Source organism: Nematostella vectensis, chromosome 4 (assembly GCF_932526225.1).
Source record: "Nematostella vectensis chromosome 4, jaNemVect1.1, whole genome shotgun sequence".
NCBI lineage: Eukaryota > Metazoa > Cnidaria > Anthozoa > Actiniaria > Edwardsiidae > Nematostella > Nematostella vectensis.
The window spans coordinates 11,679,259-11,693,617 of NC_064037.1; the positions used below are offsets into that span (position 1 = coordinate 11,679,259).

At 41.9% G+C, this 14,359-nt stretch overlaps 3 protein-coding genes across 3 annotated transcripts; 1 reads left to right on the top strand and 2 right to left on the bottom strand.

Annotated features, from left to right (window-relative positions):
• Window positions 1-651: 651 nt before the first annotated feature.
• On the bottom strand, window positions 652-5,469 carry LOC116620741. The gene is made up of 6 exons (XM_048726671.1): window positions 4,763-5,469; window positions 4,131-4,155; window positions 3,468-3,558; window positions 2,762-2,888; window positions 1,315-1,573; window positions 652-1,129 (listed from the first exon to the last, which is right to left on the bottom strand). Exons 1-6 carry the CDS (start codon window positions 5,129-5,131, stop codon window positions 882-884), a joined length of 1,119 nt encoding a protein of 372 aa, XP_048582628.1. The 5' UTR covers window positions 5,132-5,469; the 3' UTR covers window positions 652-881.
• A 318-nt stretch (window positions 5,470-5,787) lies between these two features.
• Window positions 5,788-9,600, bottom strand: LOC5516564. The gene is made up of 4 exons (XM_001636637.3): window positions 9,255-9,600; window positions 8,504-8,671; window positions 7,607-7,722; window positions 5,788-7,375 (listed from the first exon to the last, which is right to left on the bottom strand). The coding sequence occupies exons 1-4, from the start codon at window positions 9,496-9,498 to the stop codon at window positions 6,698-6,700; spliced, it is 1,206 nt and encodes a 401-aa protein (XP_001636687.1). The 5' UTR covers window positions 9,499-9,600; the 3' UTR covers window positions 5,788-6,697.
• Window positions 9,601-10,541: 941 nt separating this feature from the next.
• Window positions 10,542-13,630, top strand: LOC5516629 (tubulin alpha-1A chain). Its single transcript, XM_001636570.3, has 4 exons — window positions 10,542-10,695; window positions 10,856-11,078; window positions 11,998-12,146; window positions 12,389-13,630. The coding sequence occupies exons 1-4, from the start codon at window positions 10,693-10,695 to the stop codon at window positions 13,367-13,369; spliced, it is 1,356 nt and encodes a 451-aa protein (XP_001636620.2). The 5' UTR covers window positions 10,542-10,692; the 3' UTR covers window positions 13,370-13,630.
• Window positions 13,631-14,359: the final 729 nt, after the last annotated feature.

Here is a 14,359-nt window from a genome sequence, read left to right on the forward strand (position 1 = left end):
GGCTCTGGCGATGATTCGGAAGAACCACGATGATGATGATGTTGACAATGGTAGTGATGATGATGATGGTAGTGATGATGATGATGGTAGTGATGATGATGGTAATGGTGATGTTGACGATGGTAGTGATGATGATGATGATGATGATGTTGACGATGGTAGTGATGATGATGGTAGTGATGATGTTGACGATGGTAGTGATGATGATGGTAGTGATGATGATGTTGACGATGGTAGTGATGATGGTAGTGATGATGATGATGATAATGGTAGTGATGATGATGTTGACGATGGTAGTGATGATGATGATGGTAGTGATGATGATGTTGACGATGGTAGTGATGATGGTAGTGATGATGATGGTAATAATGGTGATGTTGACGATAGTGATGATGATGATGGTAGTGATGATGATGGTAATGATGATGATGTTGACGATGGTAGTGATGATGATGGTAGTGATGATGATGTTGACGATGGTAGTGATGATGATGGTAGTGATGATGAGGTTGACGATGGTAGTGATGATGGTAGTGATGATGATGATGATGATGGTAGTGATGATGATGTTGACGATGGTAGTGATGATGATGGTAGTGATGATGTTGACGATGGTAGTGATGATGGTAGTGATGATGATGGTAATAATGGTGATGTTGACGATGATAGTGATGATGATGATGGTAGTGATGATAATGGTAGTGATGATGGTGGTAGTGATGGTGATGAGGATGTTTGTGTAATGGACGGACGTATCATTTTTCAATCAAATGGACATGATGGTGACTGTCCCGGGATGGTTATGGTGATGGTCAAGGAATGATGGCATTACTGTAATGATAGCAATTATATGAGGTATGAAAGAGATGTCAGTATACTGTTTACTGTACAAAAAGAAAACACCATGTCGGCCTATTGTCCTCCCCGCTTTCTCTTTTCGCGCTTCCGCATGAGATAGGGTTGTTCCACCAGGTCTGGGTACCAAGCCCAAGGGTGGAGTCTGGCTGAGAACAGTCTGCTGCGTCATCTCCTATGACGCCAATTCTCGCTCGAGTGTTCGTCTGGATAAACATGTTGAAGCCTTCCTTTTGGCAAGCGGTCTGAAGAACCTGGCGTGTCGGGTAGATTCCTGGAACAATAATACTGATAATTTAGTTATATAATCACAATTACAACAAATAAAATCCGTGTAGGCACATGGGAATTTTTTATGATGATGACGACGATTATTGTGGGGATGATGGTGATAAAGGTAATGGTGATGATAACAAGATCATTATAACAGTAGCGATGATGTTAGCAACCAAACTTTACCTTTCCAGTTATCAATTCCAACATTCGTCTCCTTCAGTGTGTTATCCGAGAGCAAGTCAAGCATTGAGACCGCGGTCTTGTCAATCTTGAGCCAGCGGATGTCGCCAGTGTCTGGTTGTCGCATGCCTACACATATCTTGGTGAATGGTGTGTTCCAGTAAGTCGGAAGCTTCGCCTCCTCGAGGACATCTTGTCCGGTGCCACCGGATCCTAATTCAACTTCGTCGGTCCAGTAATTGGCTTCGTACCCAAAGGTACTCTACAAAGGGAGCGTGGACATTTTTGAGCGTTTAGTTCAAACTTACGCCGTGGTTGAGTATGCGCCTGAACCAACCTATACACGAAATGTTTTGATCCCTGAAAGCTGCCCATTTTAGGACAGCGTCTCTTAGTCCCCTGGCTGCACGGTTGTCTTAAAATTTATGTCTATGCTTTACCCATTTCGATAAGTGCTAATTTTGTCCCTCTTATTCCATCCCATCCCCCACCCCACCTCGTCCCACCCCCACCCCACCTCATCCCACCCCCACCCCACCTCTTCCCATCCCCACCGCACCTCATCCCATCCCCACCCACCTCATCCCTGCCCCCACCCCACCCCACCTCATCCCACCCCTACCTCGCATCATCCCATTCCCACCTCATCCCATCCCCCAACCCACCTCATCCCACCCCCACCCCACCTCATCCCATCCCCCACCCCACCTCATCCCATCCCCCAACCCACCTCATCCCATCCCAACCCCACCTCGTCCCACCCCAACCCCACCTCATCCCATTCCCCAAACCACCTCATCCCATCCCCCAACCCAAATTATCCCACCCCAACCCACTTCATCCCACCCCACCTCATCCCACCCCACCTCATCCCACCCCACCCCAACCCCACCTCATCCCACCCCAACCCCACCTCATCCCACCCCAACCCACCTCAACCCATCCCACCCCACCCCAACCCCACCTCATCCCACCCCAACCCCACCTCATCCCACCCCAACCCACCTCATCCCACCCCAACCCACCTCATCCCATCCCCCAACCCAACTCATCCCACCCCAACCCAACCCACCTCATCCCACCCCACCTCATCCTATTCCCCACCCTACCTCATCCCATCCCCCACCCACCCCACCTCATCCCATCCCTCACCTCATCGCTTCCCCACCCCACCCCACCTCATCCCATCCCCACCCACCTCATTTCAACCCCCACCCCACCCACCTCATCCCATCCCCCACCTCATCCCATCCCCACCTCATTCCATCCCCACCCCACCTCATCCCACCCCCCAACCCAACCCAACCCACCCCACCCCACCTCATCCCATACCCCACCCCACCTCATCGCATCCCCACCCCACCTCATCCCACCCCCCACCCCACCTCATCCCATTAAAAAAGGTGTATATATGACTCCGATGTATATATGACTATGTTCTGATAGTAACCTTTGAGCCATCGATCTTCATGACCAGCGTCCAGCCCCCTCCCCCACAGTTGAGGAGATCAGTCATTTGGCAATAGACGTCGATAGTCTTGCTTGCTCCCATGTCCATGGGATAAGACTTATTGGTCCTAAAACAAACACGAACCATGCTACTCATTAACGCCGTCAACATCTCATTTTTATTGCGGACAGAAATATCCCGATAACTTATTCGACCACGATTCCCAGTCAGGATTTCATGCGTTATTTTTATTTTCCAGGGCGTGTCGTTGGCAAAATACAAGCACGCGTATGGACTATCTGAATAAGCCCTATGGTATACCAACTGCTAACTTATGCTTCTATCTTTTTCCGTGCAAGGATCCCCCCCACCCCCCACTTCGTTTGTACGGTGTTTACACTCTCTTTTTTATAAGAAGAACGTCTAATTTTCAGCTGAGGCTCCGCCGTTCTTATTTAAAGGCTGAAATGTTCTTAAAGATGTTCAGGCAATAAAACATAGCAATTTTAAGGTTGTAGTTATGAACACAATTAATTCGATTCTACATTTGAGAACGCATCAGACCAACAAACAATATTTTTCTGATATCTGAGCCTTCGGCATGTTCTAAAAATTAGAAAATAAGATCTCAGACTGGACGTTATAAAAAAAAGTATAAAAAAATATTGTATTGCAATAAGATCTTTATATCAAAACAGCTCTTTACCTCTCTCCTCTTTCATAGAGCGTTTTGCAGAAAAATGAAGTCGTGTTTAAGAACGAAGTTGCGTTGATATTTGAAGAGTTTGAATGTGTATCTAAAATAGAGAAAACAATATTAATAATGTTGTCGAATCAAATTAGGAGCCTGCATGAAATAAGAATCCAAATTATATATACAGAGGTTTATCTAAATTCCTTTAATAAGGGTTTTTTTAAACAGCGGCAACATATACCATAGAGGCCAAAAATGTGGAGGGGGCGAGCTTCGATAAGAAAATAAAAGGATTTTGTAAATTGACTGCCATAGTAGTCTCCCGCGCAGCCGTCCTTTGTGTAGGTCACGCAACGCTTCCCTCCGCACGGGAGAGAAGCGTGGCGTGACCGACACAAAAGCACAGAGGGAAGCGTTGCGTGACCGACACAAAGGCGCGGGGGGAAGCGTTGCGTGACTGCCACAAAGGGCGGCTGCGCGGGAGACTAATGCAATAGTGGAATAATCATTTTCAGTATTTTACTGGACGTGTGTTTTGTCGTATCTTATCGGAAGCTATGTATTATCTGCGCAAGAATTTCTCATAGAAACACTGAGCGTGCCCTCATTTTGGCTTGCATGACGTGCGGTAACTATGGTACAGCTTGACGCCAAATACATTTCACCCCCACTCACCTACACCGTTGACCACCGGATCGACCTGCAAAACCAAATTAAATTCAAATAAACAATAACCTTCTTAGAAAATGAAAAGTATGAACATGTGTACTTTTCAGGCGCGTACTCAGGATTGGCTGGGGGGGGGGGGTGCTCAGTCATAGGCATCATGTAGAAAAAAGCATAGTATTGTGTTTGAAGATTTCATAATAAGAAATGGCCCACTTTTTTGCCAACAAACAAGGGGGGTGCGCGCACCCTGCGTACCCCCCCTGTGAAAGCGCCTGCTTTTCTAGAATTAAGAAGTAAGACAGTGATGCTGATTTTTTTGTTCCACGCAAAACAGTTGATGGAACAACATTGCGTCCAAAAGAAACAAATGACTTTTAATCATAGATCTAACGCTGGAAAAAATATATATTAAATAAAGATCAATTGATGAAACCAAACGAAAAACAAATCTTAATAAAGTTCACTTTTAAATTAAAACTTCAACCATATGTTACTGACAGCCCCCTGATACAAAGGAAGAGTAGTAGATTTTCTCATGTTTTTCAAAAGTACTTATCTATTTCACTTTTTAGAGACCAGCAAATAATAAAAAAACAGCCTAGTAATGTGTGCAGAAGGGTTCATATTTATATCCCTACCTTTCTGATGAAGGTTGTTTTTGACATTTTCACGGCACTATCACCACCACTGCGGGCTTCCTTTAGCAAGGAACATAGTCGGGTCTTCTCTTGGTAGCCAGCGCCTTCACAACCACCATCTACATTACACCACATCGCACACATTATCAAACTCTCTGCCTGAAGACGTCTCAGTAACACTGGCGACGAGAAGGGGCTCGTCTCGGATATAGAGAAACCGTTCTGCAGGTACTGAGTGCGTACCGGTTGTATTAGTACAAATAAAACAAGTGAAAAACAGACGCTTTTTCGCACTGCCATATCGCTGACAAACTTCTTCACGACATAAGGCGCAACCCAAAAAGACTTTTTCGCTTTAAAGGTTAACATTTACATACAGACAATACAACCGCAAAAACACTATACTGATTAATTATTTAAAGCAAATAATGATAAAGGGAGTCATAAAATCCAGATAATGTATTTGAAATATAGACGCTGGACTCGCTCTAATTGAGATCGTTATCTATTTCTCCTTAATCGTACTGAAATGAGACGATGCGAATCGTAGAAAACAACTTTCGTGATAGTAGAATGTTTACTTCAACAGCGCAGTTGGTATAGCCGTCCTGTTGTATGGAATAGGGTATCCACAAAGGATAACGTTTGAAAACAAAATTTGTTATGTTGTATGGAATAGGGTATCCACAAAGGATAACGTTCGAAAACAAAATTTGTTATGTTGTATGGAATAGGGTATCCACAAAGGATAACGTTCGAAAACAAAATTTGTTTAAGTCAAATACATTGAGAAGAGTTGCATGATGAACTCCTCGTATTGGGCACCGTATTGCTTAATAGAATGATTTCCAGTTTTTTCATTAAGTTAGAATATTTTATTCTTGAATCCAATTTCAACACACTGTGTGAGTCCAGTACCAAACTTTGAAAGAATCTGTGCGAACGGGCCGGCCCGTCTTAAGATCTAAAAACTTTACAACTGCTAGAACTCCATGGGACTACTTTATCAGTACTAGATATAAACCTAAAAAAATGTTTTTTTTTTATTATAAAAATGTCAGACATACATTTTTTCAATTTCTTTACGAAAATACATCTTAGTAAAAGGCGAGAGGAGAATCATAAAAAAGTACTGTGTAATAATATCAGACACACAGGTGCAGCTAGAGAACAAACACCAATTACTGTACGCAGCGATAGAAAGCAGCATACCCAGTTCATAATTATGAAAGAAAACAACACGATTTGTGAAAAAGGTATTCCTAAACATTGCTAGAATACGGCAGATTTCTACTCAGGATACAATAAAGTAAATGAAATCGAATACATAAAAAACGAATCGAGTATACTAAACAAAAATAATATATTCCAATCAAATGAATTTGGATGTCAATTGCGTAGAGACTTGTCTCAGATGAACTAACTTTTGATTTATTGTCTAATTTCCTTTGAGCTATTTCAATTAATCAATGGCACATTAATAGTTAGTGCATTACAAATGGCACACATAAAAAAAAAGGATTGGTACACACTAATTTAATGAGAAAAACATGATTACTAGAATATAAATGTATTTCTGTCGTATAGTAAACGACTTTTTCGCACATTTGAAACCGCTCTGACGATTTCTTCAATAGACGATCATAAAATGCGCGCTTCAAATTCTTTCAAAACTCATCTAAATGTCAAAACTCAACTAAATTTACCCCCCCCCCTCCCCCGGGGTACGGGCTTGCTCACGTGATATGTTTCACTCTTACATTAATCAATCATGTGAAAAATTTATTAGCCATATTTATTAGTCAGGTGATGTGCCAATATAAAAAATAACCCTAAAGTGATTGTGTAATCATGGTACCTTTGGAATTTTGAATACCTAGATTGCCAACTAAAATATAGAACCCTTGTGAGTTTCTAGTATTTGACTGGTGGAAATCATTTGATCCATTCGAGTGTTTGTGCCAGCATAAATGGGTCTTCATTGACAATTGCGCTCCCATATATCCGCATGCTACAGACATCAGATGTAGTACCCCTAGTAATATCCCCCCTATCGACGATGTGGGCCAGATATGGCATCCTACCACCATTTAACTTCACCCTTTTTACAGAGACTGCATTCTCAGGAGAAAGCGGTTCTTGAAGTTTGCCATTTTCCAGTGGGGGAAACTGAAAACAGGCATTGAAACAGTAAGATCTGAACACATGCACAAGCATGTCAACAGCCATGTGAATAGCCTCCTTGAAATCATTGTTGAAATCCCAGCAAATGACCTTGAACTCGTAACCACAGTACGGGGCAAGGTGAATCAAAATCCAGGCGCTCCCCACCTGCTTAGCAAGGTTCAGTACCCTGTGCGCCTCTATCAAGTCATCAAAGTAGTTCTCTCCAGGGTATTCCCCTGAGTAAAGCTTCGAGATCTGGTTAAGTCTCTCCCAGTGGCCATAGTGGAAACTGTCAGCAAGCAGCATATGGGCGTGGCCATGATGTTGGGAGGCACCTGCACGAGACCGGCAGTTCCATGACATGATTGGGTAGATAGCTTCTGGGTGGTTCTTATGTGTGGTCTCAAACCATTGGGCTGCAACCTCAAACATGTCAAAGATTTTTTCCTGCAACAAAATCACATTGCATCAAACATTTGTAAAAGCTAAATTCTTTGAAGAAAGCACTAGAAAAAGGAAAATATACTCTAGATAGATTTATTTTTGTAGGTTTAAAACCAGATTTTGCAATCTTGTTATAAGGAAAGGCACAAAGAATGAACTGTTAAATACAAAATTTGCAGAAACAGTCATGTGACAAGTGTAATTTCAAATAAAACAATAATGGATTCATCGCACCTTGCTGACATGGCTAGGAGGATGTTCTTTGAACACTATCATGGTATGCAGAGCATCATACTTAGCCACATTCGACGCTGTAAGTACTGATGCATTTTGTAGTCGCCCCCATGTATCTGTGAAAATAAGATACATTTACATGCTTTAAGGGAATTAACAGTATAAACACTAGCTTAACACTATAAAAGCAGTTGCTAAGCAGACCACAGTAAAAAGGCTTCTGTGCGAAAGTTGAGTCAGGTAGATACCAGGCCTTGGGATATGAGCTGACTGAAATCTCCCCTAGATAAAGCATCCCTAAGACCTGTCTCGGTGTTATAGCAAGAGTTTGACACTTGCCACACAATCCATCACTCGTCCTTTGCTTGAGGGTTGGGGTGTTGGTGAGTGTGTGAGTAGGAGGGGGTTTGGGACATCAAAACCTCTCAAGATGCAATGAATTTATAGAAAAAAGACTGATCTTTAGTTGTGACTGTATAGTGTTTACCTAATATTATGTAAAAAAAAATACTTATTTAGGTAATTTCTTGTGAAGAAGCAAAATTATAAAATATTCAATTGTCTGGTTTCCTTATCTTGCTTTGAAAATCAATAATCAAATGGCATTCTATTCTGGCATTTTGAAGAGGCCAGGGTTTCAATAGCAATGGAATTTTTATCATCACATTTGCTTGTATGACATACTTTCAAAGCAAGCAAATGATAGACATAAGGTGATGCAATACAAAAAGACAACTAAACCTTTGACCAAAAATAAACCCTACATGAGAGTCTGTCATAATTAAGAAGTTGATTGGAAAATATGATGCATTTGCATTAATTTTTTATTTGCCAAAAACTGGGAGATTCCAGGAAATATACAGAAGAGATGGAAGTTGCTATGATGCAATCACTTACCTTCGGCTGTAAAGTTCATAGGGTCGCAAAAGTCGCAGCCCTCCACTCTTTCATCAGAAGATACAGATTCCTTTCTCAACATTGCATTGCTGTCATTGTTGATAGGTCTGCAAGCTCTTGCAGCATTAAAACAGGTTTGATTACATGACCAGCGATCAAACACTCGCACTAAGAAGTATAAAAAGCTGCATATAAGGACCAGGAAAGAAAGATTGGCTATGAAATACCAAAAATGATTTGGATTCTAGTCAAAATCAATGAAAAGGTTTATTTTGTAGTACGATTTCTAGTCCGGGTGGATCATAGACATACACCCACCATTTTTCCCTGCTCTGTCAATTATACCTTGGGTCAGAAGTATCTTTAGTCTAAGATATGATAAGATCAAATTGTTTTTATACTATTGTAATCCTATTGTCCTGTCGCATTTTCTTTCAAGTGTTTACCAAGGGTTAGGCCTGGGCCAAAAAAATATATAATATTTCTTGGTACAGCCTATTAATAGAACTCTGTGCTATTAGTCACTTTGGAATTTATGCATAATATTATTTGTACATCACAAGCACTGTACACCATGTCATGAAAAAAATGTTGATATTCTAAGTACATTTGCATATATTATCAGTGCATACAAGTAACTAACGTATTAAGTTAACTTTACTTTGTTCTTATTAAAGGCTAAATAGTAACAAGAAAACTGTTTAGCTGCAACTGATATAATAAAACGTTCTCTTTAGTTCTAGCCACCTACCTACTGTCTGAATCTCTGCTCGTCGAATACTCTGATCCGAGCTCGTATCCTCTGCAGAAGCAAACCACTTCGATAGCTTGGGTTTGAAAGCCTCCGGAATCTTCATTTGCCCATCAGCAGAACTAACACGAAAAATACGATTGAAAGCCCGCCATGTATCTAATTTGGACACTTCCCCGGTCTTACAGAGCTCGGCTAGCTCTAGTACCGACTTGATTTTCTTAAGTTTGAACGAGTTTGCCATTTTGTAGGATATTCTACGTGTAGGGGGCGGGAAAGGCGGGATTTGAGGAGAAAGAGGTTTAGTGTATTAGGAGAACGTGATCTCAGGACCCTTTCAAATTTAATCAAAAAACACAGGGAGCCCACTTTACTAGCAGCACAGGGAAACCATGTCAAAGTTTTTATTTGTATAGATTTCAGTTTCCAGTCTACAATATTATCTCTATCTTGGTTTAGGTTATATATCACACAGATACATATTATCACTTTGGATAACGATATGTAAAGAAAAAAAAAAAAGAAAAAACATGTTGATGTTTACATGCGCATGATCAATAATGTTACAACTTTTAAAACTGTTCAGTTTGTTATTTATTTACGGGCTTATTTGCCTATTTAATTGTGACACATATCATATGAAGCAATTCGGTTAACGATGCATGTATTTCCCAAGAACAACCTTTTGAGATGAATGTATCAACGAATGCAACTTTGCGCGAAATTAACGTTTGCCATGGCCCATTTGCGCTGACGGTTGTTGACGAAACATCTGATAAAAATAGACATAGATATGGGGATGTGGTTTGCATGTATGATTGATCTCAAAGAGAACCCCATGTCTTTTTTTAATAAAGAAAATCGGATTGATTGTGTTCTGTTTTGCATATCCTTGTCTCCTTCTGTGCCCATGGTAATAGGTTAGTTTACTCTCTGATATTCTAAATTTAATAAAAGGAGATGAACTGAATCGTTTGTCTGTCCTTTGCATAAAATTGCGCCATATAGTCTACAACGTTTGTTGATTTTTAGTTTGAGCATTTTAAGCTAGAAACGGACATGTAGTGTTTTTTCCAGCTTTCCTTGTTGAAATAATAAAGCATTTGTTACAGAGTTTGTTAAAGAGATTGTGGTCCGCCAAAGGTAACTAACGAAACGCATGTCAACAAACAGACTACAGCAGGCTTCTAGAAGTTCTGTCATGAACGACTGCTGTGTTTGACCAATCGATTCTAAAATCAACCAATCATAGCGCAGAATTCTAATGCATGACGGGGTCCTGTGGAGACTTTGAATTGGAATTCGATAAATTTAGCCACCCGAAAAGAACTTTGCCATTTCTATGCTTCCTATAGCTGCTATTACGCACGATATAGCTGACGTTACTTGAGCAGCTTAAAGCTTTCGAAAACCTGTATTACGCGAATACTAGTTAAACATGGTAAGTTGTGGATATTTAGTTAAAGTTGTTATCAGAACAAGTTTCTGTTATCCATCGAATTGTAGAATTCCCACCAGTGATTTTTCCGTTGACATGTGCTTCCCGCCTTTTTCTTTTTCGTTTTGATACAAACTCACGAAAATGCTCTTTATCGGTCTAGCGCGAGTGCATCTCTATCCATGTGGGCCAAGCGGGAGTACAAATGGGCAATGCCTGTTGGGAGTTGTACTGCCTGGAACACGGAATCCAACCCGATGGCCAGATGCCGAGCGACAAGACGATCGGTGGCGGCGATGACTCGTTTAACACTTTCTTCAGCGAGACCGGCGCCGGAAAGCACGTTCCGAGGGCAGTCTTCGTCGATTTGGAGCCAACAGTGGTCGGTGAGTGAACTTGTCCAGCATATATTTTATTTTAACTTACAATTGTGACCGACAATGAAATTATACCCCATCGCCACCAAAGTCGTTTTAATTATACGAGAATTGAACAAATGAATTTATCAGCCGAATTTACCTGTCCCTATATCAACATAGCGCTTTTGCCTCCTTCCGGTCATGAATTATTGAGATTTTCTTCTAAATCCGGTAGTTTGTTTCCACATATAGTTAGTATGGTTTCTATACTGAAGCCTATGGCCAGTTTACCATCCATGAACAAATGACAATGAATTATGCCAACAAAGACCAGGCCCGTACCCAGGGCGGGGTGCAGCGGGTGCGAACGCACCCCCTCCCTCCCCCCCAACGGCCGTAGGTCCACTTTCGGTTCCCAATGGACGTGCTATTTGTAGACAAAAAGCCGAATCCGACAATAAACGTCCCGTGGAGATATTGCAAAGGCATTAAAAAAAATCCTTTTTGCTTTTTCGGAGGTTGAGATTTTTATAAGAGAACCCCCTCCCCCCGGTCCATTTTTATAATTTTTGGATTTTGCACCCAATCCTGGGTACGGGCCTGAAGACTTCACCTTCATGGAAGGACATGAAGATTGATCCAGACTCAATAGAAGAATTCTGTTATATCGTCGGCTGATAGTTAGTCATTTCACAGCATCACTTTTAAGTAATGTGAGAACAGTTTAGCTGGAAAACTATCACTCTCTTACTTGAAATGTCCATACCTTTTTATAGGAAAATCATTTTTAGAGAATTCATCCGCATAGGCAAAATTTCTTAAAAATGTGAAATAATTACTGATATTATCACATGAAACAATCAGAATCACACAGAGAAGCAGCATGTAAGCCTTACACCTTAAGTTATCGGTTTATTTATGTTGTGAAATGCTGTGTTTTTTTTAGATGAAGTTCGCACTGGTACCTATCGCCAGCTCTTTCACCCTGAGCAACTGATCACTGGCAAAGAGGATGCCGCCAACAACTACGCCCGTGGACACTACACCATTGGAAAGGAAATCATTGATTTAGTTCTGGATAGATGTAGAAAACTGGTAAGAAGGGTTTTAATTATCAAAGGTATTATACGGACACTATTAACCTCTTATGAAAAGTACTTTGTTAGCTCGCAGCCGGCATATAGCACTATAGAATAAGCAATTATCATAAGAAATAAGTACGGTTAGCGCCTATTTTAAAACACACGCGTGTCAGAAGACATCCATTGCTCTGATTGGTGAAGGAGCGCAGTACTTGCATACAATAATGTGGGTGATATGTTTATCTCTATTCTCAGGCTGATCAGTGTACTGGTCTTCAAGGCTTTCTAATTTTCCATTCCTTTGGGGGTGGTACGGGGTCTGGCTTTGCCTCACTCCTGATGGAGCGCCTTTCAGTTGACTACGGCAAAAAATCCAAGTTAGAGTTTGCCATTTACCCAGCTCCTCAGATCTCTACCGCTGTGGTCGAGCCCTACAACTCCATCCTGACCACCCACACCACCCTAGAGCACTCTGACTGCGCCTTCATGGTGGACAATGAGGCCATCTATGACATCTGCCGCCGCAACCTGGACATTGACAGACCCACCTACACCAACCTGAACCGCCTGATTGGTCAGATTGTGTCCTCCATCACTGCCTCTCTGCGCTTTGATGGTGCCCTGAACGTGGATCTGACCGAGTTTCAGACCAATCTGGTGCCCTACCCTCGTATTCATTTCCCTCTGGCTACCTATGCCCCAGTCATCTCGGCCGAGAAGGCCTACCACGAGCAGCTGAGCGTTGCTGAGATCACGAACGCCTGCTTCGAGCCTGCCAATCAGATGGTGAAGTGCGACCCACGTCACGGCAAGTACATGGCCTGCTGTCTATTATATCGTGGAGATGTGGTCCCAAAAGACGTTAACTCCTCGATCGCTACCATCAAGACCAAGAGAACCATCCAGTTCGTCGACTGGTGCCCCACAGGATTCAAGGTTGGCATCAACTACCAGCCACCCACTGTTGTCCCTGGCGGTGACCTGGCCAAGGTGCAGCGTGCCGTGTGCATGTTAAGCAACACCACAGCCATCGCCGAGGCCTGGGCTCGTCTGGATCACAAGTTTGATCTGATGTACGCCAAGCGCGCGTTTGTGCATTGGTATGTGGGTGAGGGTATGGAGGAAGGAGAGTTCTCCGAGGCTCGTGAGGATCTGGCAGCCCTTGAGAAGGATTACGAGGAGGTCGGTGTTGATAGTGTTGAGGGAGAAGGCGAAGAGGAGGGAGAGGAATACTGATTTGTGAAGATTTTTGTTCTATAGAAGTGCGAATGGTCGCGATTTTTTATCAAAGTTATCAAGTTCAAGTTTCCGCCAATTGTACTTTTTTATTTTTCTCTTAGTCGTAGAGATCTTTCATAAAAGTAGAGGCAGAGAGCATTCTGGTAGGGTGGTTTAAAAGGGAACTGCGGAATGAACTAGATCTGTAGATTTTTATAGTGCTGACACGAGCTGCAATCCTTTTAAATATTCAAATTTCAATTAAAACAATGATACATACTTTTGTTTTGTTTTTGATATCATCCGAAAATAACAAACCTTGACCTTCATATACTCAAGGCACCGACGGTCAGCTTCTTTATTACCATACCCCTTAGCCCCCCGTCTTTCCCTTCCCCGGGGAATTGGAATTCCCGGAGATCTTTCAGAGACAATTTGGGGAAGGGGGTTGGGGAGGGGGAATTTCAGGGAAATTATACGAAGAAGGTAACATGGAAGCTAAGAATCAATCACGATTTATTACATGACTCAAAGCGATTCGAATCTGAGCTTGTAAATATACAAGCTTATGTATTAACTCGCGCCCTCCTTTAAATAAGCGCCCCCTCCTATTAAGCTGCCCCTCCCCCTAGAAAATATCAACAAAAGCACCAATTTAATGATTAAAATCTTCATATTATTTACCATATTCTCACACATGGGTCTAATTATTTTCCCTTTAACTTCTATATCCATATGAGCGCAAATCTTTTTCAATCATCTTATTTTCTCCAAACCTTTGTGCGCTTGTTAAGCTGATCTCAGTCCATTAATTAAGAAGCTGGTATTTTCCGCCGAAATAAAGAAAGCGGGCCGCCCCGCTTACCAGAAAAAGACCCGAAAAGTTGTATAAGCTCACCGGGCGCTAATTTGAATCATTACAGTATGTATGCATCTCAACCCTTCTTGTAGGGTGGCACCTGTATTTGGCTTTAAAAAAAGTTGCTGAAAGAAAGTCAGAAGCGAATG

Bases quoted from the DNA above. Each gene is read 5' to 3' on its own strand.
- LOC116620741 (XM_048726671.1), bottom strand. From the start codon at position 5,131: ATGTTAACCTTTAAAGCGAAAAAGTCTTTTTGGGTTGCGCCTTATGTC. The intron at 4,156-4,762 runs GTAGGGATATAA...TTGGTTTTGCAG, and splicing joins AAACAACCTTCATCAGAAAG to GTCGATCCGGTGGTCAACGG. The intron at 3,559-4,130 runs GTGAGTGGGGGT...TCTCTATTTTAG, and splicing joins TCCGGTGGTCAACGGTGTAG to ATACACATTCAAACTCTTCA.
- LOC5516564 (XM_001636637.3), bottom strand. From the start codon at position 9,498: ATGGCAAACTCGTTCAAACTTAAGAAAATCAAGTCGGTACTAGAGCTA. The intron at 7,723-8,503 runs GTAAGTGATTGC...TTATTTTCACAG, and splicing joins TATGAACTTTACAGCCGAAG to ATACATGGGGGCGACTACAA. The intron at 7,376-7,606 runs GTGCGATGAATC...ATTTTGTTGCAG, and splicing joins CTCCTAGCCATGTCAGCAAG to GAAAAAATCTTTGACATGTT.
- LOC5516629 (XM_001636570.3), top strand. The intron at 11,079-11,997 runs GTGAGTGAACTT...TGTTTTTTTTAG, and splicing joins TTTGGAGCCAACAGTGGTCG to ATGAAGTTCGCACTGGTACC. The intron at 12,147-12,388 runs GTAAGAAGGGTT...CTCTATTCTCAG, and splicing joins TGGATAGATGTAGAAAACTG to GCTGATCAGTGTACTGGTCT.